The sequence below is a fragment of the Hippocampus bargibanti genome, linkage group LG18 (assembly GCF_051943395.1).
Source record: "Hippocampus bargibanti isolate YZ-2025 linkage group LG18, ASM5194339v1, whole genome shotgun sequence".
In the NCBI taxonomy this organism is placed as follows: Eukaryota; Metazoa; Chordata; class Actinopteri; order Syngnathiformes; family Syngnathidae; genus Hippocampus; species Hippocampus bargibanti.
This window is the reverse complement of record NC_142751.1, coordinates 6024641-6052508: the sequence shown is the minus strand read 5'-3', so window position 1 is coordinate 6052508 and position 27868 is coordinate 6024641. Positions and strand designations below refer to the sequence as shown.

The 27868-nt window shown below is 40.1% G+C and overlaps 1 protein-coding gene across 8 annotated transcripts in view; it reads left to right on the top strand.

Moving 5' to 3' along the window:
• The window catches only part of vav2 (vav guanine nucleotide exchange factor 2), a 159258-nt gene that overhangs the window by 51344 nt on the left and 80046 nt on the right, over positions 1-27868 (top strand). For all 8 annotated transcript variants that reach the window (XM_089020351.1, XM_089020352.1, XM_089020354.1 and 5 more), the window contains exon 2: positions 2035-2151. In XM_089020351.1, the coding sequence (XP_088876477.1) occupies positions 2035-2151 (117 nt within the window). The remainder of the gene's footprint in view (positions 1-2034; positions 2152-27868) is intronic.

The following is a 27868-nucleotide window of genomic DNA, read 5'->3' as shown; positions in this document are numbered from 1 at the left end:
CAATATTTTAGGTTTTATTGAGGGTTCAAATTTAGAGCTGTTGCATCTGGGACTTTATGACATCTTCAAAAACAATGACAGCAGAGACCACCACCAGGCAATCACTTATTTCCCTCCATCTCATTTCTCTCACATTTTCTTCCTGCTTGGATTCAGTACAGGTGAAAAGAGGCCATAAAACTCGTTCATGATCTCAGAGCCAAAAAAAGGATAAAACAACCGCTTTTCTGATTTGCAATTGACTTTTATTGTAACACGTTTCTCATAAAACCACGAGTGGGTGTTTAACAATGTGGCTCGATACAAAAAAAAGAAGAAATGTGCTTGGTACTGGATTAATTGAGTAAATTTTACAAGTATTGCAGCAGTGATCCAATCTGTAGTTGGGAAACCTGAAAAGTGTCTACAGATTTTATGGTGTCTCAAGACAGTTTCAACTTCTTTTCCAATATATTGCCTCTACTAACTTGGTCACAAATCTGTTGGCTGCCTTTGTCATTGCGGGAAACTGATCTGACGTCACTCATTTCTAGCAGCATTTAATGAGCAAGACGATAAGCGTAATACCCCCCTCGCAATTATTTACTAACGAAATCAACTAAGGATTTACCCAAATTTTCCCTTGTGCAAAAATATACATTCAAAGACATAAATAACCTTCTTATCAATTTATATGTGCAGTTACAAAAAAACATGCCGGACCAAAGCTGCCAGTTTCACAGTTTGTGATTGCGATTCCATGCACAAATATGACAAATATATTTTTCTTTGCCTGAAAGTGATACTGAGCATCAAGTGGTAAATCATGATAGATTGTGCTGCACACGGCTTTACCCTAAGGACTTGACCATGGCCTTTATTTATTCCCCGATGTACCCTCACTCCATACTCCACCAGAAATCTTGCATTTTTTTCCTCCCAGTAAGATCATAGTAATTCCGTCCAGTGCTTTTTCCTGCTCTCTTATCTCTAAACAAGCATTAGAATGTCAGACACATCATTCTTCCCCTCCTCTCTCACTATCCCACTCGTCTGCAATCCACTCCCAGCAAATGTTACCCTTTCATATCTGTGCAGAGAAAAATATCCCCCCAACCCCTATTCCAGGTAGGGATTCACAGACGCGATAACCTTTGCCACTGAATTGCAAATGTCAGTCGTGCAGCCAACCAATCACATTCCCTTTCTGCTGGAGAGGGCGGACCTCTCAAGGTGTCCTCAGCCATGACACTGGGACTGAGCCGATGCGCACTTTGAATGAGAATGAGTCAGGAAAGCTTTCAGGTGTGACCCGCTGAAATACCGCAAGAACTGGAAATAGCCTGTGTTGATAGTTTTCAGTTGAAACTATGAAAGGTAACTAGTTCGGCTGGACTTCGACATCAGATGTCTCTCTTGATCAATTAGAGCCACAGGAAGCACTGCATCTCATGAAGAAGCAGTAAGGTTTAAATGAGAACATTGTGTATTTTTCAGCGCATGAGTTAAATAGAATAGATGCTCTGGCACATACTTTGCTCCATACCGGTATGCAATGGTTGCCGTCTGAAAGACATGAGGGCATTAACCCAGCATGAGGTGTGATGACCAAAGCTGCTGATAGTTTTACTCACTTAGTGGCAGTGTACATTTCAACAAACTTCATTTAAAACTTTCAGCATTTTGTTTTTCATGAATGATTCTGTAGCCTGTGAAAAAAGAAAAGAAAGGAATGCAAGTGCCGAATGAATTTTGAAGTGATGGAACTGGAAATATAATTGGATGATGAAAACACATATTAGAGTTAACTCGCACTGACTGAAATAAATTTGATGTTTATTTTTCCATTTTGTATTCAATTGCATTTAACTGAAATCACCCAGACTCAATTTGTTTTTCCTCTTATGACCAAATAGTGTCCGTTCTAAACGTATTGTAGCCCATGTTGTCTGATAGCGATGGTATTTTCTTTCCACTGTATAAAGGCGTTTATTTTTTAACAGGTTTTGTTTAAAAACATCTGCATTTTTGACCATTTATCTCTGTGTTTTACAGTTTCTTTGTTTGAAGAACATCCGGACATTCCTCAAGATATGTCATGACAAATTTGGCCTGCGAAACAGTGAGCTGTTTGACCCTTTTGACCTCTTTGATGTCAGAGACTTTGGCAAGGTGAGTTCATTTGTCAACGTCTACATTTCCAGACTGTAGCATTAGACATGCCAGGACAGAACATTTTTCGCCGTGGGTGAGCAGCAACATGACTGCTTGTGTCTGTCATTCAGTCATTGAGAAAATTGGGATTGGGATTGCTATCCGGGAATAGCAAAGTGGGGTTATGACTCATTGAGATGTAGTGTCACACATTATCAAATAAAACATTCTTGGATAAGGTTTGAACAAATGCTGGTGAATGTCAGATGTTGAAAAAAAATCACAAAATAGGATTAAGTACAGTATATACAGTACCAATGTTGAAGTTACATTCAATATATAATGATGTGCGCCTTTGCTGTTTTCTTGTTTAAGAACAGGAGGTATGTGGTCGTTATTTCGAGTTCATTTCTAGGCAATTCTATAGCATATCTTCTGGATTGCAATTTCGTCTTGCTTTGTTTTTAGGACATTTGCATTTGTAATCATGACAGTTGGAAACTTGAGCCTGGCTTGATGGTTTCATATTTTACCAAAAGATGGAATCCAGGTCATCGGGCAATGGCACATTTTAGTTCCCAGCGTGATGAGACAATAACACTTCTCTTTTGGTGGGTACATTGTTGTCGTTCAAGCAATGGCAGTACGTTGTCTCGGAATTGATTTTGGCGGCTGATCATTATGTGTCTCCTGTGGTATGAGAGTTAATTCGATCTCTTGTCAGGTTGTCTGAAGAACTACACTACAGTTCAATTTTGGATTCCGCTTTTGGGATTACTCTGCGGAGTTGCCATCTCCATAAACTCAACCTGATTGCACCATGATTAATTCCAAGTGCAAACCTCTAATCAGTTCATTTTAGCGGCTGGTCCAATGTAATGCAACATTTACATTCTGGTTTGAACAAAAGCCGAATAACTAAAGAAGGAAAAAGAAGAGAAAGACACTTCACAGTTTCTAGATAAACCGCAAAACAATGTTTGCGAGTCAATGAGCTTGCAGTGAATGTTATTAAAATCAAACATCAGTCAGAATAAATCAAGCAAGCTCTCTCTATATGTCAATTTGGAAATTGCTTTCGGATGGTCTCACTGGGTGGCGGGCTTGTCTCACCATTGATTTTTCATTAAGGCCAAACATCGCATTATAATATATTGAACTGAGTAGATCTCGACTAATGCGGCATACATTTAAATTGAGGAAATTACGCAGACAGAATGTTAAAATAAGGCTGTTTTTGTCAGTTGAGAATTCTCTTCAGTGCTTCCTTTTCACTGGATGTGCCTTCTCTTCTTTTGTTTCCTTTCCATTTTCCTTTATTTGTGTGATGGCGAAGAGCGCAATGGTAGCCATCATTTACGATACACCAATACGTCGCATCATATGTTTTTTTTTTCATTCGAAGTATGTGTGCTCTTCTGTATAGATCACAAAGACAAAAGTCATAATGGTGCAAAATACAAAAAGGAATTATTTCCGTAATACTCCATTTTCTGAAAATTTGAACGGATGGGCCATACCGTTAATCTAAATTACTCATGTTTCTTAAGTAAGTAATATTTGCAAATGTGTAAGGAATTAGGCGAAAAAAGTTAAAGTTCAATCTGAAATGTGCGTGGATCTCACAAAACTACAAATGTGTTTATCCTTCACCATAACGCTTTTTTATACTGAGCTGGAATAATGTTACCAGTATGCAAGCAGAAGACAAGGGAGGTGACTTTCTGGCAAAATCCTCTATCAACATTAATCAGTGGCTGTTCACTGTTGAATACTTCAACAGTAACTGCTGCGGGCGCCAGAGTTCATGCCCCATGTCACCTTTTGCACTAATGACGACTTGTCCTCGCTCACAACCCAATGGAGGTTTGGGTCAACCTCCTACTTTGCTGAAAAAAAATGCAATTGCTACCCCAGGAGGAATGAATCGAAATGGGTGGGCGGGTGGGGGGGACTCATTTAGCCTTGCTGTCTCGGATAACTACACCATTAGCTTCATTTATTCAGTAGCAGATAGTGTACTGGATTACCTACCTACTTTTTCCGCATTCCTATCCCATCCCCCATCATTACAAATTCATTATGACATCATTAAACCAATGAAATGCAGCGCATTACAGTAGACCCCCGAGAACATTTTTATTTAAACACCCCCTTTCATCCAAACCCAGCCGCCTCGTTTCCGTTCTCCCAACCTATTTTAATTAGCCACTGAAGGAACATTGCTGTCATTTAAATGAACACGGCAATCAGTTTATTTGGCTGTTGCCATGATTAGCCTAATTAGCCCGCACCTGTTAGCCATCCATCAACAGTTTGGTAATTTTCTTCCGTAACTGAAGAGCAGAGGAAGGTAACTTTGTGTCAGATTTGTCTTCTTCATGAAGGAATTCTTGATACGGGAGTGTGAGATTTTCAAAAAAGCTTCCTTGTGTGGCATACATCAATTTTACTTAAAAATCATTGGGACTTGATTGTGAAAGGCCATTCGGGGGCATATTGATGTTGGTGTATATAGCTAAGGTAAATACATTTAAGACACTCCAATAGCATGAGGATACCAAACCAGGGCGTGGAAAATCCTACTGGACCCTCCGCACCCTGCCCACCACCTTTTCCAGCTACTCCCCTCATGCAGGCGCTACCGATCCATGCGCACCAAATCCAGCAGACATTTAAACAGCTTCTTCCCCCAAGCCATTAACTCTTTGAACTCTTTCAACAGTAGCCAAAATGGAACTGTATAGTGCCACTTACCATTTTTTTTTGACGACGATACTAGTGCAGCGTGTTCTACCGGAAACAAATTCCTTGTGTGTTCTACATACTTGGCAATAAAGATATTTCTGACTCTGATTCTGATGTGGGAAATGTTTCAATTGGTTTGTTCTCAACAAATCACAATTCATTTGTGCCCTCACTTCTCTTTTGCTTTCAGTCTTATTTCCTCAATTCTAGTTCTCCTTCATGATCACTCATTCATCTCACAGCCACTCTGAGCAGGGCTCTGTTGGTATAAGACAATGTGAGAGGTAGGGAAGCCACTACTGTGTCAGGATCGTATGATTGCCATTGGTTGGAGATGTTTGATTACCCTCTTTGCTGCTCTTAACCATCTTCAAGCTGAACTCTTATCCTTTCATTTCCGTCCTGTTTGGCGTGGCTAAAGAAAATCAATAAAAATAGCAGGGCACTCAGCATTCATTTCCAGCATGGCCAACATCTGAAACGGTCGTTGGGCAGAGTCAGCTGATGTCCGATGCAGATATGATACTCAATTGGCAAGCCATATTATTAACATTTTTTTGGGTGGGTGGGCAGGAATCATTATCCTGACTATCTACCAATTAAGTGACACAACTAGAAGATGAAACCACAACACACCATTCCAAAAATAGTACAGTGTGGCACTTGATATTTGTTTTCTATGTGATGAAAATAATTAGCTGGAGACATGGAAGTGATTTGTGTGTGTCAGTCTTATAGTTTGATGGATGAGGCCACCGAGGCCAAACAGCACCATTAGTGACCACATCCTCATATATCATATGTTGTGATTCTGTCCTAAGTGATGCAAGTAGGCCATGAAGGCTCTGGTTTTTCTGGGTTTGCTTCCAATTTTTGTTTGTTTGTTTGCTAAACCCAAGGTCAATGGGGGAGGCTAGTTTTAGCAGATGAGAAACATGCAATGTTTTTGAATGAGGTCATGATATACAACTACTTTTTGTAAATCTTGAATTTGGCTAATACAGGCATACTTAGACCGGCGAATGAAAATACAATGACATTGTCGGCACGCTCCACACAATCTTGAACTAAATATTCATGCGAGTGTGATCACTAGCATTAGATGACTTGGATCTGGGAATGTCCAATCAGATGTAATCCGAATGAAATGGCTGTACATATCAGTGTCTGTCATGTTTTGCAAGGTGGTGATGGCGGGTGCGGATCCCAAAAAGCAGGCAGGAGGTTGTTTGACAAATTGTATTAAAATAAAGGTCAGCAGGAACAAAATGTAAAACATCAAAATCATCTGAACAGAAAAAATACAAAGTATCAAAAGAAAATCAAGTGTAAAAGTCCCCCAAGGTTAAACAAACACATGCACAACATACAATGCATGTGATTGCAGACAAAGCATGCAACAAACAATGAACCGACCCCGGATGGTTGTGCCGTGAGTCCTTTTAAGTGTCACTGATTAAAACGAACAGCACCTGTGAGGCTGCAGGCAGGGCTGACGTCGCTACCCGTTGGTCGCCAATCCGAACGTGACATTCCGCCACTGATCGGGACGACCAGCACCTGTGCAGGTGCAGGCGGGGCCGACAGCGCCACCCGTTGGTCGCCAACCAGATCATGACAGTGTCTCACGGGTTAATAATACAGTAAAGTCTCGTTATATCGATATTCTCGGGAGTCCGAAAAAATATCGATATAACCGGGACTATCGATATATCCGACCCTGCGCACATGTAATTTTCTCCTTGCGTTCATAGAAATAGTATCGTAATAAGCGGTACTATCGATATAACCGATATCGATATAACGAGACTTTACTGTATTTTGAAGTTAGATTGTACAGGTATGTTATTGAATAATAACAATACCTTGACCAACAGCGGCGAAACATTCTGGCTAAATTTCCAACCCTAGCTAAGTACATTAAGGAACCATTTATCATTTGTGTTTATCTACTGTATGTTCATGAGTACATATTTCATTTGTCTTCTTCTTCTTTTCCTTTCGACTTTTCCCTTCAGGGGTCGCCACAGCGAATCAATGTCCTCCATCTAACCTGGTTTTGTGCATCCTCTTCTCTCACACCAGCTACCTTCATGTCCTCTTTGACCACATCCATAAACTTCCTCTTCGGTTTTCCTCTCGGTCTCCTGCCTGGCAGCATCCTTCTCCCGATATCGTCGCTCTCTCTCCTCTGGACATGTCCAAACCATCTTAGTCTGGCCTCTTTGACTTTCTCTCCAAAGCCTCTAATATGAGTTGTCCCTCTAATGTACTCATTCCTGATCCTATCCAACCTGGTCACTCCCAAAGAAAACCTCAACATCTTCAGCTCTGCTACCTCCAGCTCTGCTGTCTTTTCATCAGTGGCACTGTCTCCAGTCCAAACATCATGCCTGTTCTCACCACTGTTTTATACACTGTTCCTTTCATCCTAGCTCAACATATTTCATTTGTCAATGTGTTATTTTCATGAGTACATATTTCAATCGTCAATGTTGTGATTTTGTGAATACTTTCATCATATGTGAAACACACTTTGATAATTAAACTAGTTAATTCTGAGGAAATAGTGTCCTCTCTTTGTTACAACTATATACAGTAAAGTCTCGTTATATCGATATTCAAGGGAGTCCGAAAAAATATCGATATAACCGGGACTATCGATATATCCGACCCTGTTTGCATGTAATTTTCTCCGTGCGTGCATAGAAATAGTATCGATATAACCGGGACTATCGATATATCCGATATCGATATAACGAGACTTTACTGTACATACTGTAGTCCAGTGGCTGCCTTTCCAGCAGCTCCTGTGCTTTGTTTTTTTTTTTACTTCTTTCTTTCATTTCCCCTTCCTTTCATATCTATGCTGCTGTGAAATGTAAATTTCTCCACTGCGAGACGAATAAAGGTACATCGTATCCATCCAATCCATTTTGCCTCAAATTGTTCAAGTCACGATTCATCAACAGTCAATTCCGCACAATTGACCAAACACCAGTTTCTTAACAAAGGATGAATAATTGATGTATTTCCCAAGTGTAAGGCAGGGATTCATTGAACATGGTGACAGTATTACTGTTCCACCACCACTAGCACAGCAACGGGAATCTCATCAGACAAACTAAATCTTCATTAACCGCTGCGAAAAGATATCCTCCGACCTCCACCAGTCACTTGAGTGTCTGCTTACTCTGCCCTCTTACCTCGCTCCCTGTCCATCAGGACCCCCAACTGCAAGTTCTTCCGAGACATGATCAATAATTCATTCCAAATGCCATACTACTGATGATAATTCATTTGACATGAATTATAAATGGCTACTTCCTCTTCTATCTGCGCTTACACCCCTCTGTCGTACCTACCTACCATGACCTCATTATACTTACAGCTCTGCGACTCATGTCGATACAGGTGGTTGCTGAGCAATTGGTTGTTGTCGGGTGCAGCTGTGAATGCCGTAGATTCTCTGATTTTCTTGAGCTGGTTTGGCACAATTAGCAGAGTTGAGAAATTATGGTTGGGGTTTCCAGGACCTTTTCATAATCATGGTCGCCAGTTTCCGTGATAGCTTCGACAACTATCTGAAGTCTTTGTGATCAGTGTAACAAAATCATATTACTGAATTGTCACGTTTCGTGATTTGTTTTACCCGAGGTGACATTATCATTATAACCATGCAGACTAATGGCGTCAGAGAATTAAATGCCTCATTTTTGCTATCTTTTGTTGTCTTTGTAATGAATATTTTGTTGGAATGCCTTGTTTAAATACATCTGTAAGCAGAATATTGTGCCATAGTGGCTGGCGGAGTTATACATGACAGGGCTGTAATGCAGTATATGAGATATGATCAACCTGCACGAAAAATGGAAATGGAAAAAGTTTTCTTGTCTTCCTTTGACATGTTCAGAAATTAAATGTAAAGGTTTTAACGAATCAACAGCTGAATATATTTATTTAAAATTTTCAAAGAATTCCAAAACTTGTGAAAGAGCTACACTGTATGAACCCATTTTGAAGAAAAAAAATAAAATAAAGGCAGGACTTGGCAATTTAGTTCAGGATAATGCGTTTTAATATACTGTTATTTGTACTTTACATTGACAAATGTGTTGTTTCCTGCTCTTTGACACAAATGTGTGAATAGACCGTTGAGCGTCTCTCAAGTCTTTTGGAGATTTAAGTTTTGATATAGAATGGAAAAAATAATGTAATCAAGATCTGACGGCTTTACCTTATGGTCATTGCAACACTTGAAATTCTGATGTGACCGACTGATTTCAGCCCACGTAACTTCTACGTATTCTATTATTCTCTGTCTTCCACCTGTGCCACCATCATCTGACAATCTGACAAACCCCAATGCTTTGATCGCTCATCCTTCCAATGACACTTTTCTTTTGATTGTTTAGTGGAAACAAGGGTTTAGAGAGGCGATTCATCCTTGGCCCAATCAACTGTCAATCATGTGTCTGACACTTCTTTCACGTCAGACCCTGCCTGCCCACTTGTTGCATCACATATATGACATTTACAGGTGTGCACCTTTCATACAGAGCACGGTACTGTGGACACTTTCATAAAGGTATTGAACCGCCAGTAATCATGTATTGTGTGTGTGAGAATATCTTTGCCAGTGTCTTATTTTACAAAAAAGAGAGACACCAATAATCAGAATCATCTTTATTTCCAAGTATGTAGGACACACAAGGAATTTGTTTCCGGTCGAACACGCTGCACTAGTATCATCATCAAAAAAAATTGCAAAGAGGCACTATACAATTCCATTTGGGCTACTGTTCAAAGAGTTAATGGCTTAGGGGAAGAAGCTGTTTAAATGTCTGCTGGATTTGGTGTGCATGGATCGGTAGCGCCTGCCTGAGGGGAGTAGCTGGAAGAGGTGGTGGGCAGGGTGCGGAGGGTCCAGTATGATTTTCCGCACCCTAGTTTAGAGTCTTGCAGTGTGCAAGTCCTCGAAAGTGGGTAGGGCGGTGCCAATAATTTTTTTCCGCCGTCCTAACTGTCCGTTGAAGTCGGATTTTGTCCATTTTTGTGGCGGCCCTGAACCAAACAGTGATGGAAGAACACAGGATGGATTCGATGACAGCCGACAATAATTGGGAGAAGTGAATCTGGTGTGGCCTAAATTACACGTACAATATATTTAGAAACGTTCGACGAACCAATCACGCATACTTTTCAGTACACATTCACCTTACGCAGTCACAGGGAAAAACAGCATCATCATCAGCTGATACAGTCTGTAACCTCACCCTACCACTTGTCTTTCATGCTTTCACATCATACTATCAATTTTAATATATTAGTCTTGGATGGATGATGTACCAAAATGATCACAATTGCCGTATCACATTCAATAAAAATCACAGTGTCCGGTATTTGTGACCAGGGAAGTGCAATTAACCACCAAAGTCAATTGGATCATTGACTGCATTGTCAAGCGCTCCCTTTAAATATGTTCATCCAGAGGGGCAGGGACATCTAAATGCTGGATGTCCCTCACGGACACAGGCAAGATGTGCACACGTACAGAATACGTACATACACACGATCGGTCTTGCAAACCATGGGCAATAAAGTCTCGGCTGGAGTCAGCGCGCTCTGATACGTACTGGCAAAGAACTTGGAAATTTGACTCAATGAATGACATGGTAACTCATTACTTGCAACATGCATTACAGAAAGTTGGAGTAATACTTTGGAAGCATGATATTGACTGACTGAGTTTGCCAAAGAGAATTTTCCTCTTACCTCTTTTGTGCATCTAATTAATCCACCTTCTTCTAAATCCATCATTCTCATCTTCCTTAAATGTCAGTCTTACTTTTACACCTTTTTGATGACATGTTAGACTTTTAATTCCCCAAGAAGAAAGCATAGTAATCAACAAAGTGGCTCAATGAAATAGTTGATGATGTAACTTTTGGAGCATGATTGAATTCCATCCATCCATCCATCCATCCATCCATCCATCCATCCATCCATCCATCCATCCATCCATCCATCCATCCATCCATCCATCCATCCATTTATCCATCCATACACCCATCCACTCATCCATCCACTCATCCATCCACCCACCAATCCATGTTCTAATTAGCTTATCCCCACTAAGGGTACGGGGGGTTGCTGAAGCCTATCCCAGCTGTCTTCGGGTGGTATGCAGGGGACACCCTGAACCGGTTTCCATAGAATTGCGAGCAACGCAGAAACAAACATGTGGGCTCACACTCACACCTAAGGACAATTTGGAGTGTTCAATCAGCCTGTCATGCATGTTTTTGGAATGAGGGAGGAAAGCAAAGCACCTTGAGAAAACCCAAACAGGCCTGAGGAGATTTACTTCCATGTTGTACGATGATGCATTTAAATTAATACTGTGTGTTTTCCTGTGAAGCGTTGCGCTTGCCATCATGTAATTCAATTATCAATAAAAGCGAGCAGTCAGGATCTTTATTGTGATAACACCCCCTGCAGTGTCCACAAAATTGAGGTCCTCCTCCATGCTACTCTTCATTAATTTCCCTGCAAGTTGCAGTTAGGCACAACCCAGTTGTGGGCAGTAGAGCGAACTCCCAAAATGCGTGGGTATAGTTCAGTTTCCCCACTTCAACTTGTTAATTAAAATTTGTCAACATTAATTTAGAAAACTAATGAGGTGTGAGAAAGACAAATTGTGACATTTGTGTGAATGTGCCTCGTAATAATAATTTTGCACTTTCAGCAAGGGCAAGATAATCCCATTTACTTCCACCCCTAAGGTTGTGTTATCACCCTCAGTTATTGTTTCTGATATTCTTTAAGGTACCATTCTGTCTTACTTTTATTCCTTGAGATACAGTACCTTGAGATAGAGCCCATTGTCTATTTTCAGCAGATCTTTTCAGTGCTGGCAAAACCGAGATAGTATGACCTTCAAACTGCATCTTACATTGTAAAATGTATCTGCTTTCAAGAGAAAAGCGAGCAAGGTCATCTTAGTGACGTGCAGATGATATGGTCTCGATGGTTTCGTCAAACGGTGACATTCAACATTTGCTGGGATGTTTCAGAGCTGAGTCGGAAGCCGCTGGAATGTGAGGAAGCGCCTCTAAATCCAAAGTCATTGTTGTCAGTCGATAACTGTTGAATTGTACCCCGTGGGTTAGGAGTGAGCTGAAATCTCAGCTGGAAAAGATCTCCAAATTGCTAGTACGTGAGCCATGACATGTCCACAGTGCAGTATCCGTCTTCTGATTCTTATTATAGTAGGCATTAGGCATTTTGCATACCTCACGGAATTTAACAGCATAAACATGGACCATAGTTGTCTTAATCAAACAGAAGTAGCAAAAGTGCCAAAAATGCTGATACGGGTCTTAGATTTGTATACTGTTAGGTTGTATTTATTATTTCACATTAAATAACAATATGGTCTCTGCAATTCTATTATATACTGTATTTATTGTATGCCTATCCTATACCAGCTGTCTTATCCTATACCAGTAGCATTAGGTGGCACACACCCTGAATCACTTGCCATCTAATCGCCGGGCCCACAGAGGCGAACAACCATTGATTTAGTGCATTCAATCAGCCCGCCAAGCATAATTTTGGAATGTGGGAGGAAATTGGAATACCTGGAGAAAACCCACACAGGCACAGGAAGTACATGCAAATTCCACAAAGGAAGGCCGGAGCGGCGATCGAGCCCACAAGTTCTGTATTGAAGTCAACACGCACACCACTGTACCTTGGGGACGTCTACAGAAATATCATATCTGACATTTTCTACAACCTCTGACTGAGTCAATGTGCATACTTGCATGTGCGTGTAGGCTTTACATGCTGTGCTGTGTCTGCCTCAGCTGCCATTGCCAGCAGATACAAACTGAGAAGAGTGTCCATAGCTGCTCATCATCCCACTGCTCGAGCCTAGCCCTAGACAAAAGCACATACAGTAGCTCCCGCTTTATGGAGATTAGGGTGAACGATTGACAAAGGGGTAGAAAGGGGGTTGTACGAAGACAAGCAATGATAGCAGCTAGGTTTCAGGGAAAGGAAATTACTATTGAATGCTCCCCTAAGGCACAAGGATATGTGAGGAGAAAAACACGAAGAGAAGAAAATATAAACAGCAAGAGAATTAAGGATTGGAGACTCAGAGTGTTCGATAGGAACACACTACTGCTACATTAAATAGCTTCCCTCGTTGTATCGCTTTTAATTCGGGTATTCGGCATCATGACGTTCATGGACAAATTACCACTGGATGAGGCAGAGAACAGAATGCTCATAAAATCATTCATTAGAATTTTATTGTTGTACCACAACAAAATACGGAACTGCAATATTTCTCAACCTGGCTGTCTTCCTGCAGTTTTCCAACAGGAACAAAAGAGATACTGTATTGCAGGGATGTCAATTTTTTTTTTGCCATGGGCCACATTGTATTTACAGTTTCCTCTCGAGGGTCATTATGAGTTTGGGGAAACTATTAGATTATTTAATCTCCTCCACATATTACATACAAAACGCAAAACAAAATACAGTAAAGTCTCGTTATATCGATATTGGTTATATCGATAGTACCGCTTATTATGATACTATTTCTATGAACGCAAGGAGAAAATTACATGCGCGCAGGGTCGGATATATCGATAGTCCCGGTTATATCGATATTTTTCGGACTCCCGAGAATATCGATATAACGAGACTTTACTGTACGTAATAATTAGTTTTCAAATCTGAAGTCAAGAAGAATGACTGCTATTGTGGTTTTCATGGGACAATTTGAAAATGTGTTTCGGACTTTACCAAGCATTATGGCACTTGACATGCTTTATTTGTTTTCGCAGGCCGAATAAAATGATGTGGCGGGCCAGATTTGGCCCCCAGGCCTTGACTTTGGCAAGTGTGCTGTATTGCATGACTGTAATGAAATAACATTGTGCAAACCACGACCACGTGTAATCCTAAAGAATAATCTGAAGGATACAAAAGGAAGTTAACAGAAAGCTTAAAAGGCGGTCACACCTCGAGCAATGAAGATGCTCTCAGTTTCGGCACATCACGCCCTTTCTGATGAAAGTGCAAGGCTGGTAGGAGTGCTTGGCAAATGCCAGACACAGCATGCCTACGCTCTCTCCGTTTCCCCACCACTGTATCTTCAACACATGCAGTTTGTGTGTGCATGTGTGCGTGCATGTGTGTGAGTGTGTTTGTGTGTGTGTCTTGTGTCTGTCTCTGTCTGTCTGTCTGTTTGCTCGTGTGCTTGCTGGTATTTTTTTTGTTTTCATTTACTCTTTTTCATGTCATACTGACGCTCCCGTATATGTACTAGAATCACAGAAAACTCCCTATAACCCATTCATTTTTTTCCATGAGCTGCAGAATTCTAGGCAGTACCAGAGCAATACGAGACTTTGAGGTCAGACCGTCAGTAGATTCAAAAATAACTCGAGAAATAACTGGTTGTGGGCGCTGCCCCCCTCCTCCCTACCCCAAAAAAAAACAAAAAACAGAGAAACATTGTTAACCTCAGCCTTGTCCCGCGTAGCAAAAGGCGGGAAGCTGTGAACAACATGAATGTCTCAATAAAGTGGCCACACCTGCAGCTGAGCGCCAATGCGGGCAAAGCGCCGGAGTGACACTGAGGAATGAACACTCACACTCACAGTGGAGACTTTGTTAATCGGCCAACTAGCACATGAAGGGCTTTCCTGGTACAGCATGTTTCCACCCTGACGAGAACAGTGCGGTGGTTGTGCGTGTGGTTTCAGAATTGCCCAGACTTACACGTGCATGCATGCAGCCCATCATCACACTGGATAGCTTTCATTATGCAGAGAAGCAATGAATCACGAGATGGCCGCAGACATTCGGCAGAAGCAGGAGTTTGCTCTCAGTATCAACTTAAATTATCATCCTTTAAAAAAAAACACAGACTTGACAAAATTTTGTCTTCAATGTCTGTGTCAGTCAAACTGAATTTGTTTTATTTTGTCATTTGGAATATATCAACTCACTTATTGGAACAATATAGCCAGAAAAATTGTGTCCACTCCAGTGCCAGTGTTTTTGCCATTTTCACTCAATTTGCAGGACTCACACACCCATTCAATTCAGCGTAAGAAACCTTAGACTCTCTTCTTTCATCAGAAAAAAGAGCAAATTCCTAAGTAATATGGGTCTGGAGTTATTTGAGCTTGAAATAGGGGCGGCTGTACAAAATGCAATACAACACTTACAAATTGATTTAGAAAGCACTTTAACAACAGCTGAATCTGTAACAAAGCGCTAACACGAACAAAAGGCAAAATATGCTCCCTCGTGAGAGGGAAAATCATTGCTAGAGGTCTGACCAGCGCATTATCGGCACCCCCCTATAAAAAAAACCACAACACGAACAAATTTGGGAATGGCGCTCCACTTTAGGCTTTTTAATTCCCCAATAAATTTGGGAATGGCAGTGAATGAATTTAAAAGAGCACCACAACAACAAATCAGTCATGTTCTCTCTCTACACAGTGTATGGAGGTGCACTTGATTTGAATCCAAATGTACCGTATTGTCTAAGTAGGTTTTCTGAACACCAGCCACATATAAAGGGATTTTTCTTGGGTTGGCCAAACCACACTTGTGAGTTAACAAATGTATTCTTGTGAGAATCATGAAACACTGGATGTGATGTTATTCTGTCCATTTGTGCCAATGGATGGTCCTCACATGAGATTAGCCTTGATGTTGAGAGTGGTGTGGGAGCTGTGCCTCAGGGATGGGAGGTTGTGAATTTGGGACATCGTAGATGACACACATCGTCTGTAGTGTGCCATCGTCAGTAGTGAGAGAGATATAGAGAGAGAGATGTAAAGATAGATAGAGAGAGAAAGACAGATAGAGAGAGAGATCTAGAGATAGAGGTAGAGAGATAGAGAGGGTAGAGATAGAGATAGAGAGATCGAGAGGTAGGTAGAGATAGAGATTTAGAGGTAGATATAGAGAGGGTAGAGGTAGAGATAGAGAGAAAGACAAAATGCAGTGTTCACAATTTTCTCACAAAACCTCCACATTGAGTGATGCAGTTAACTCACACAAAATTGCTTGTGTCAAATATCCACTTGTTGTCAGTTGATTTCTTCAATGTCACCATTGAACGTTCCTTTTAGTACTAGATGCCACCACTCACAGTCTCCGTTTTATGGAGAAAGAGGCACGAGACAGTCAAGGCACATTGAGTATTGCTTAGTTTTAAAGAGCAAAGTGCTCACAATGTTGAGGGGAAAAAAGGAAATTGGACTGAGCCATTTTTATGACAGTGACAGTGTTCTGTATATGGTGTATACTGTCTCTTGAGAGCCTCGAACAAAAAAAAATGTTGCACTTACTGTATATCAGGCATCTTAATGCAACAAGTCAGTTTTGGCTTTGTCTTTTGATATTTCCGTCATATTTTCCGCATTTTGTAGCCTGATTAAAAAAATAGCATGCAGAGAACATTTTGGATTCCATGATCTGTGTTCCTACATTGCACTTGTTCCCTCTGGCCATGTTCTAGTCGAGCTGGGAAATAGCTGATGACTTGCTTTCTAAACACTGGAAACAAACACAATACCTTTCACTGTTGCATGTACTGGCAGAATGTAAACATCTAGTATATTGGCTTTGCCTCAGTGACTTATATGCATGATTTGATTCTTTGTGACTTTGCGATGGCACTCGGCAATATTTCATATAAAGACTCTTTTTCATTTAGTATCTCTCATTGTTCTCCATTAACTGGCAGGTTGACCTCATGGGATGGTAAACCAGTAAGGCCGCCACAAAACCGTGTGAATGAAGCAGATGAGAATAAGTAGCTCATTCAAAACAAAATATGAGACGCCTCAAGGCATAATCAACCCACACGTTGGATAGCCACGCTTTGCATATATTCTGCTTTGAGAATTGATTTTAGACATATGGTGTGAGACTCTGCAATGAACACAATTGAATCCTCTAAAATAATAGAGGTTAATGCATATACCGATAAAGTATTGTCCATTCCATGTTGCCCAGGCACATGTCCCACTTATAAAATGATGCATTCCACTGCGTTACAAAGTACACAAAAAGCATCATTTGAAAATTACTGTCAGATATTTTTAATGGGATGTGTCTGCTGGCTGGTTGATTTAGTGTACTTTATCTTTAACTCATTTAATACTTGTTCTAGTTTTTATAGGGTAAAAAAATCATTCACTCAATTTATATTGATGACAACTGATATGAAATACTGCTCCCATGATACATTTTTCACCCATGTTGCCTAGCCGTCATATGGACATTTTCATTGGATCACAGACTGCTCAGTCATATTCTAATTTTTTCACTCTAGAGATTTGATACTAACTATTTGTTCGTAGTCATTTCAACAGGAACAAAGCATATTTTCGCCTTTCCTGTGCCTCCCTTCTCTGCTTCGACCAAGGGGTGTCAAAGTCATTTTTTGCCGAGGGCCACATTGTAGTTACGGTTTCCTCTCTAGGGCCGTTCTGAATTTTGGGAAGCCATTAGAACGTTTCATCCCCTCCACATGTTACAAATAGAGCACACAACAAATTAGTCAATAACTCGTTTTCAAATCTGAGGTTAAAAATAATGACTGTTATTGTGGTTTAAATGGGACCATTTGAAATTTGGGTTCAGACTTTAACAAGCATTCTGGCACTTGACATGCTTGATTTTCTTTCGCGGGCCGAATAAAATGATTGACTTTCACACCTGTGGCTTAGACACTCCGAGAAATGGTGCATTTGCTCCCATAGAGTCTTGGTGTTATTCATGTCACTTGCTATCCACCCATTGGCTGAGAACAGTTGTGTTCTGCACGCAGTAATGAAACAGACTTTGGCGAGGGTGATGAGAGACAACGTGACACTTGTGTTTTAAATTGCAGATTCTCCCTCTTCTGTGTTTAACAGGCCCCTCGTCCTTTCTCTACCCCAGGCTCTTGACCTTAATAGCAGCAACTTGGATTACTGGGAGATATATAATCCAATAAGCACAGCACCCTGCCTGTGGCTGACACACAAGAAATGCTCTCAAAAGTTCCCAAAGAGCGGCGACTCACACAACAGTGATGGCATTTGCTCACTAAGCTGCCGTCTTGAGTACCTTTTTAGCACTGTCTAACACATCTAAGTGTGCCGCACGCAAGGAAAAGCTCTGTTGTTGGAGAGGATGTTTTGGTGCAATTTATTTTACAAGTATTTGCTTTTTACCTCACGCAATGAGCCAAACAGGATGTTGCTCTTGTCTCCTCTCCTCATATTTCCGACAGGATGGGGATGCCCCACTTGCTATTTATACTGCTGCCCTGTATTTGCCTCCCTTCGAGAATGAACATTTTAACTTTTGCAGAATCCCCTGCCATCCCTCCATTTTAAGGCCAAACATATTTTGCCCCCTGGCTGCTTTTGCATACTTAGTCGCAAATCTTTGTCATTTTACTTATTTTCGAATGACTGTTTTTTATGTTTTTGTGGACAAGCCTCATCATATCATTCCTGGATAGGGTATTCAAATACCATACGGAAGTCACCCTGATTAATGATAATGTATTGCTTGAAAATATTATCAAGGGAATCTGGGCACTAATAGATATTGAAGACTTTAATTGGGCCTGAAAAAAAAATCCTTCCTCTCGAACATCGGTGTCAAACTCAAGCCCCGGGGGCCAGATGTGGCCTTACACATAGTATTATGTGGCCAGCCAAAGCAAATCACGTGTGTCAATTACCACTAGCGTTGCTAAATTCTTCATCAAAATATCAAATTGTCATGTGTAATAAACAAGGTTGATATTTAGCAACAAAAATGGGATTGACACTCCTATTCTAGAAAGCAAGTCAGTTATATTTGTGACTGTTGTTTTATCTAAAATGATCTGAAATGTTAAAAACAGCACAAAAGAGATAACCGCTGAGAAGTTTGTTCATAAACTACAAAAGAGCAGCAATTACGAAATATCCGAAAGCCAGGATATCCCAGTGCTGCACTCATCATCAGATGAATTATTAATACATGCGCTACCTAATTTCTACTAATCTGGTTTGAATTAGCCAGGTACACAAGGGAGTAGATTTGTTGAGCTGGGGGAGCTGATCCATAAATTGCATTGCTAATGACGTGGCTGAAAGGGCCAGTTTTACTTTTTATTTTTTGTTCCCTGATAAAGACTGATTTAATAGAGATATTTCACACGGAATCATTTATCAGTCCATGACAGGCGGGCACTAATTCTTTTTTTCTCCACCCTCCAACATAAACTACACAGACACAAAGCACCTTGACAGGCAGGGCCATGTCAGTGCTTGATCCACGCCGATACAACTTTATCTGCCATAGCAGATTAGTACAACTCAGTTGCGGTGAAAAAAGGAGACACACTTGGTGGTGGTGGTGATGGTGGTGGTGGTGGGGGGCAGGGGGGATACATTTACATCAGGATTGATGCAAGCTAATTTTTGGTACTAGTGAACCGTGACTGTGTGCAGTCATGGAAAAAAAAGAGTGGGAGATATTAGTTTTGTCTGACATGCAATATATCACTGATAAAAGCCGATTGTGCAAATGGTATGTATGACTGTAGCAGGGAGATAATCTAGGCATCAGTGACACAACAGTCCACTTTTAGTCTTTGGCCAAGAGTCCTCCCAAAAGTCCTTATTTTTACAGTCACTCGGTTGCTATTATGCACCCATACAAGCAGTAGTACTGCAACAACGTACTTCCATTTGGGTTTTGTGCTCTGAAGCACACATTGTTTCCACTTCAGCAAGAACACTTGCTCAGGAAAACAAACTTGGCTGTGACCAATGCCACTGAAAGTGTGACGTTTATTGATTGATTGATTGATTGATTTGTGTATTTATTTATGTATTTATTTATTGTCCTGCCCAAGATGATGTCTCTGAGGAAGCATTTTAAGATGCTGCTCAGCTTGTAACACTAACATGAAAACTGGTTATTGTTTACTGTGCTCAAAATTCTGCATCCTAATCACAACAGCAAAACCCACCGCCATGCCTCACCATAGACGTCGGCAACTGGCCTGTACACATTCAGTACACATATACACATATATTATATATATATATATATATATATATATATATATATATATATATATATATATATATATATATATATATATATATATATATATATATATATAGTCAGAGTGGTGAATCAGCAAAATCAAATGCTTTGCTGGTATATTCGCATGCACAACAAAATGTTGAATGAACACATACCTGCAATGGAGATTGTTGACTGCAATGTAAATATTTGTGCAAAATATTGTTCCACTTATACATCAGATCGTGCGAGGCTTTTGCCAGCTTCGTAAGTCACGTGATCCAACAAATGCAGGGTTTGGTTTGAGTAATTTGCATCATTATTGTGGCACTCACAAATGTGATGCCAACAACAACAAATTTCAGTGTTTCTGTGGTTGTCCGTCCATCCGTCCATCCATCTCGCAACCATTTATCATTTGAAGGACCCCAGGGAAGCTGGAGCTTTTCCCAGCTGACACTAGGCGCGAAATGGGGAATATTGTAAGCAAATTGCTAGTCAATTGCATAGCTAATAGAGACACGCAAACACATCCACACACCCACAGCCGATGGCACACACACATTCACACACAATAGAGGTCTCAGCTGGTCTGATCTTCAACCTTGCTGTGGCTGACTATTGCGACATAGACATTGAGACAAAAAATAAAAACTTAGCATACAAAAAGAAAGGGTTCAAAATGTCTAGATAAGGGAAAATCAAAATGTTGCAGGTGAATTTGCATTCAACATGACTGATTGCTTTGAAGCTAGCTGAGTCAGAGGGCAGGGATCACATTCAAGTCATCTTTGAATGTAGACTTTGAAACAGCCATCTTCATCATGCCTTGGGACGTCTTTGTTGTCCAGGCTATGACCTCATCTTAGCAGGGCAGTCACATTATCCTTTGTTCACCTCATCTGTCTTGTCTAATAATGCGGCTCCCAGTGGACAAGGCTACCCTGTTTTTTTTTTTTCTTTCCAAGCCCAAATACACCTCCCCCACAACATCTATTCCTGGAAGTAGGGTTTTAATGAAGAGTTTGGCTGCCATCGTTGACCTCTTCTACCACCACAATCTGCTCCTTGTTTTGTTTATGCCATGTTTTATCAAGTCAGGTGTGGTTCTAAAACCTATTATGCTCAGATTTGATTACCATATCACAGATGAAATATCTACCCTTTAGAAAAAAACAGCTTCATTTTTCTTACATCCAACAACATTATTTGCCGAGCTTATTGGCTAACTAACTATTATCCTTCCTATTATCCTATTGCTTTTTTATCGAGCATCTTCATCTTTATTTAAGCTGATAGAGTTGTTTGTTCTGTAGCCCCAAGGGGACTCAAGGCAGTGTGTTTTTGTGCCGGTCTCAAGCCCGGATAAATACAGAGGGTTGTGTCAGGAAGGGCATCCGACTTAAAAGCTAGGCCAAAGCAATCAAATCTCTGAAGATGGAGGACACTGATTCGCTGTGGCGATCCCTTGAAGGGAAAAGCCGAAAGGAAAAGAAGATTCAAATTGCATCCACTACCTTACTGTTTGTGTTTTGAAGCTCGCCGGGTGGTAATTTTTATGTGTAACCTGATGGTGGAAGGGGATTTGTCTATCCTGCTGTCAAGCTAATACCCTGTAATTGGCCTTCTAATGCTATGGGATAATGGGGCTTAGAGCGGCGGCAAAGGCTATACTGTTAGTTTGCCGCAAGTGCTATAGACTGTTAGTACCGATAAGCATATGGGTAATCACAATATGTCAGGTAGACCCTTTTAATGAGACTGCAAAAGGATTTCTCACTCTCACTTTGCACAGTGACAAAGTCATCACCGTGATAATTTTTAATTCCCTGCAAAGACTTTGTTTGAGCTTTTGACATTCAAGCTTTGCTACTGTGGTACAAGTTACGATGAAGTCCCAACCCACTGTAAGAGATTGTTTCACAATTTGGTTTGAATTTAGAAGGGCTTCTCAGTCGTGAGGGAAACTTGTATTTTTTAACCATGGTCCGTTTGTTAGAGCAGCGTGTTTACTTGGGCACTTGCAAAAAAAATGCACCCAAGATTATTCTGTGGGTAATATGGGATTATTACAGCACTTGGATGAGGTCTATCTAGGTTCTGATGCATTGCAGTGTCTCAGGAAATTATTTTTGACCCAAGGTGATAACCCATTCCGTATGGGCTTCGCGGGTTTTTTTTGTGAAGTCCATCATTTAAATATTGATTAGATTATACGCCTTGGGATCTTTGAAATCACGAGAATAGTACAGGTCTCCTCTTGTCTGCATGTGTGATAATTCGGGATTGTGTGTGTTTGCAGTTCTCCTCCCGGCGAATGATGAATACAAATATCTTCCTGTAAAGTAATAACCGCAGGCTTAACCTCGGCACAGTGGCAGTATTTGTTTTTATTTATTTTATATCTTTCCTCCAGAAAGGGATTCACCATCCATGCAGGACTATAAATTGCAATTCAATGGCAGGTTTTAATTTCAAGCCCCAAGAAAAGATGCGGTCGTTCCTGTTCCTTGCTATGAAAGCAGGCCATCTGGATGCTTCCAAAAAGACTCCGGATACACAGTGTCGGTTCTTCTTCTGTGTCTTGCATCAGCATCACATACTGCAGTTTAAGTGAGTGAATAAAAGCTGAAAAAGCAAGAATTTGATAGGTCGCCAGCCAGTAGAAGCAGATTGTGGAAAAGCACTTGGCTCTTCATTTTGTCAATCTTTTGTATCTAAAGTCAAAAGTCAAGTCAAAGTCAAAGTCAGCTTTATTGTCAAATATGCTAATATGAATGACATACAGCACAGATGAAATTACTGTCCTCTCGGACCCAGCATGCAAGGCACTTATAATTACTTTAACAAACATAAACATGAAAACGCCAATTTGCCGGGAGAGGGGAGCCGCTGCGTGTTCACGCGCCGCCATCTTGGGAAAAAGAATAACAAATATGACAACACAAAGACACAGAGTCATTCATTCTTCAGGACTTGCTGTACCCTCTTTGTGATGACATGAAGCAGTTCTAGTTGAAAGAGGAGAGGATCAAAGCATCCATGTCAGCAGTGGATCAGGGACGTCATGGCTTTGATACAATCGTCACAATCTAATTGCCTCTCTTACTATCTCGTTTTTGCTTTGCAGTGTATCTTGTCAGAGCCCATTCTACGGACATTGACACAATTAGAAGATACACTGCCTCTTTCGTCCCCTTATCCCGTTAAACACGCAAAGAGCTGCACTGAACCGGATTTAACTTGAGGGACAACTTTTTAATGCCGATCACCTGGTCTTTGGTACATACTGTGAGGCTGGATTATTTTGAGGTAGTTTATCAAGGGGCTCAGTTATCACTGGTTTGTGTAACCAAAAGTAGTATACTGCATTTGATAAAAGAATAATATTTTCTTTTTGGGATTTGTAGAATAATTCTCATAATTACAATTTTAAAATGATCGATAAACGCAATTGTGGCTAGCTTGTTCGTTAGAAGATAGTTTGCTTTTCTTTTTTTAATTTGTTCTTGCTCGCATGCAATGACATTATCCTGCATGAAAAATTAAATATTTACAAATATACTAGATGACTACATTTGTGATGAGTCATTACTCCTTTTAAATTTTGGCGACTGTTTTTTTTTGAAAACCACTTTCAATCTTACCACCTGATGAGATATTCATAGCCACTGGTTTATTTGATACTAAAACTGTGAGACACAGACAGCAACAATTTAATGGCCTAATTCCACTGATGATGCTACTCATATCGTTTTTTCTTTTTTAATGTTATTTTTATAGGTTGCCTTGTGTTTGCACCTCATATTCGTGATTCATGCATTTTTTGAGCAGGTTTTTGACAGTGTTTGATCTATTATAGATCTGTGATAATGTCATGATTCATCTGTTCCAATACAAGTCCCAGCATCAGCCGCTGTCTGCAGAAGATCAATCTCTTTGAGGCAGTCAAACGCCCCTTCAGGGCAGCTTTTCACCAAAGCTGAACTGTCTCTATCTCATTCCGCCACAAATGAAGACCATATTTTCAACCATTGTAAAATGGATTGAAGGAGATTTGTATTTATTTTTTTATCTGTAATGAAAGCAGAGGTGGCAGGCTGAATGATATCACACACAGTGAAAAAAGAGGTTGTGACTGCTTCAGTACAGCCTGGTCATTAATGCATACTAATAAGAAAAGAGAACTCAAAGTGACTGGAGAGAAATGAGCCCGGTCGTGTTTTGATGCACGCATGTATAAGCCTCATTACCCGAGACTGTTACAAATAGGGTCTATGTGGATCAGTGCTTCTGAGCCGTCATTTAATCTCATGCAGGACGGGTTTTTTCAAAGGTATTAAGAGATTACTATTACGCAGCACATCCATGCCATTTTGAGTTATCCTCCTTGAAATAGTTTGATGAAAACAGGTGACAACATTTTTAATTGTTATTCCAGTTTTGTCTTCTTGCCTTTGTCCTTTGCTGCTATTTTTTTTAACTTTGCATCAGTGATTTAATTTTTTTCTTCCAGATCAAGAAAAAAAACAAGAGCTGATGTATGTTGAAAATTAATTTATTTTAGATGGGCTATGTTGAAGAAAAATGATGAATTCCCTCTTATTGTTTATAGCCACGTTACATTTGGTGATACATTGTGAGAAATGTCAACCATAATAAACAACACACGGGGCTGGCTGTAAAAAAAAAAAGAAAAAAGAAAATAAAAAGTGTAATAGTGAAAGACACAAAGTACCACAACACTTCATTGTCAATGGCGTCAGCCAAAGTGAGCCTAATGCAGCATTGTAATGCAACGGTGCGTCATCTCTTAGGAGACAACATGTCAGGATGATTCATGAGACAGCTGGAAGTCAACCACATGGAGAATGAAAAAAAAAAACACCAAAAAAACAGTCATGTGTTGTTGAACAATTCATTGTCAAACCAACATTTAGAAAGGTTGTGTCATTTCAAAAATCAAAAATGGATGCAACGAGACCACTTTTGCCATCAGAGCAAGGAATTACTACTGGCAAGTGTGATAAAATGCGGTCGTGATGTGGATTTCACATTGTAGAAACTACAAAATTAAGTGAGGAAAATGAAATTCAAGATACATTATTGGGCAAAGTTATTAATTATAATTCGTAACAGCCGAGTTTCCTCAAATTCTGAATTCAGCGGTTCAGCTTTTGAGGACCGTGGTTGTATCGATCAGGGGTTCCCAAGCACTGGCCGTGGGCTGTGACTGGTCCGTGGATCATTTGGTACTGGGCCACACACAAAGAATACAAAACATACTTCAGCTTTATACCCACTATTTTAGAATCCGAAGGATGTTTTATTTTGAAAAAATGACTGATTCTCTGTTACATCTATCAACTGTATGTAACTGTTGACGTGCTTCTTGGTCACATGATAGGTTAACACTAAAACAAAACCCAGGATCTAGCAAAATGAGTAAAAATAAAATGAAAAGGAATAATAAAAAAGACACCTTTGGAGTGTTACCTTAGGACAGGGGTCGGCAACCTTTACGACTCAAAGAGCCATTTGGACCCATTTCCCACAGAAAAGAAAACACTGGGAGCCACAAAATCCGTTTGACATTTAAAATGATGTTCTGACATCTTAATGATTCTTTTATATATTATCCATCTGTGAACGGCTTCCCGTGCCTGACTATTTCCTGAGCGGCCACAAAACTAGCATATGGAGCTGAATTTGTAGTTTTCATCCACTTCATAAGATGATTTTTGCTCTGATCAGCCTTCCGCATCAGTTCCGAAACGGCTCTTTCTCTCATCTCCATCCGGATATTTTTGAGCAAAGGCTGTGTGTTTGTTCTGGAAATGTCTTGCGACATTTGACTTTTTGTTGTTTGCTAACTTCTCATTACATATTAAGCATACCGGTAAACCCGTCTCGTCAGCAGTGAAGGCGAACGAATCTGCCCACATATCATTAAACGTTCTGTTTTCTTCAGACACTTTTCTTTTCTTAGATTTATCCATAGTTGGCCTACCAGGGGGTCGAAAAATTCAACAAATCGTGCGCAATTTGGTGGTTGTGACCACATGATGGTTGTGACGTATATTATGAGCGACAAAAACATTGAATACGTTTTATTTTGTATTATTTATAATCACCATAATCTTCAAATTTAGAATTACATTTTAAAAACGAACGAACTAAAATAATATACATTAAATTAAATACTCATTATTTATTTTCTAAAGCCGCAGAGAGCCGCAGCAGGGGGGTAAAAGAGCCACATGCGGCTCCGGAGCCGCGGGTTGCCGATTGCTGCCTTAGGAGGACGGAAATGACTTTTCAGAAAAAGTACACTCCATTGAATTGACAGAATCGGGATTTCCCACTTAAAACCTGAATTCATCTCAACTGGAGATTCCCACGTACCATGCCCCCTCATGTACTTTGTATTTGCGGTCTATCTTATTTGGAAGGCGCGTCTAAACATTCTTATAAATTATGCTAGCATCATACTCAAGGTCGACTTATCAAATGAAGCCTAGTACGCCCTCGTGAGGTTTTATATGAAAATAACACAGGAATCGATATAATAATGCTTTCATAATTTCACACATAAATCGCTCCAAAGTATAATTTACACCCCCGGTTAAACTATTACAAAAGACATTGTGACTTGTAGTGCGGAAAATATGGTAGTTAAATGGACCATAGCATGAAAGAGTCAATCAGTTTTACTTGTTTGCCATTGCTGACACAGCACGTAAAATTTCAAAGATTGTAAATTGAGGCACACGCTTCATTTCTTCTCTGAAACTGCTGAAATATATTTGCGTATGGCTGACATAGTGACTGGTTGTTGATCGTAGCATGACGTTTCACATCATTGGACAGGACTGACATTATTATTTGTGTGTTCTCAAATTTTACAGAGTAGTAGTTCAGACTTGAATGGGATTTGTTTTCTCTGTTATTTTTATCGGTGAGACCAATGTTAGCTCAAACCTGTGTGTGAACAATTCCACACATCTCTCATCACGCCTACACACTACATTAAGACACTTAAACCTTAATTTCCACCCCCAGTTCAATCGACAAACTGGACACAAGACAAGTCCCACTTCTATTCACAGTGTAATGGGGGTAAAAACTCAGTTGTTATACATTGGTTTGATGCATGCATTGAAACATTCACTCAATCTTAACACCGACGAAACTCTGCAGAGTCGATCTGGGAACTGCTCCATTCAGGAAGTCTAAAAATTTACGGTTTCGAGTCCCGTTAAGAGGCTTGTGTTTCAAACGTCATCATATTATATATATATATATACAGTAAAGTCTCGTTATATCGATATTCTATATATAAAAAATATATATATATATATATATATATATATATATATATATATATATATATATATATATATATATATATATATATATATATATATATATATATATATATATATATGATAGAGAGAGGGAGAGAGGGAGAAAGCGAGAGTGAAAGTGAGAGTGAGAGAGTGATAGTAAGATCGTAATATAGTGCGTACGTGTGGTGCTTGGGTGTGGTCCACACTAGCAGTCACCTTGTGCTTTCTAGGGTGAGAGAAGTGAGCAATTACTATCTATAAAACTTGTATTGAATTGAATCAACACACTCTAAAGGGCAACTCAGGAATGCTGGCAAATTAGAATATTGTGCTCGTGAGTGCAAATTGATGGAATTACAGTCAGCCAAGCAAGATTGTTCTGGTCTGTTAAATGCCATGCTTTATTTCATTGCTGTTTTGCCCCCGAATCCCACCCTCGATACACCATACACAGTAGAAGTGGGACATAAAAGTCAATCTTCCTTGTACAACAGTCAAATCCCGTGTGTGTTTTC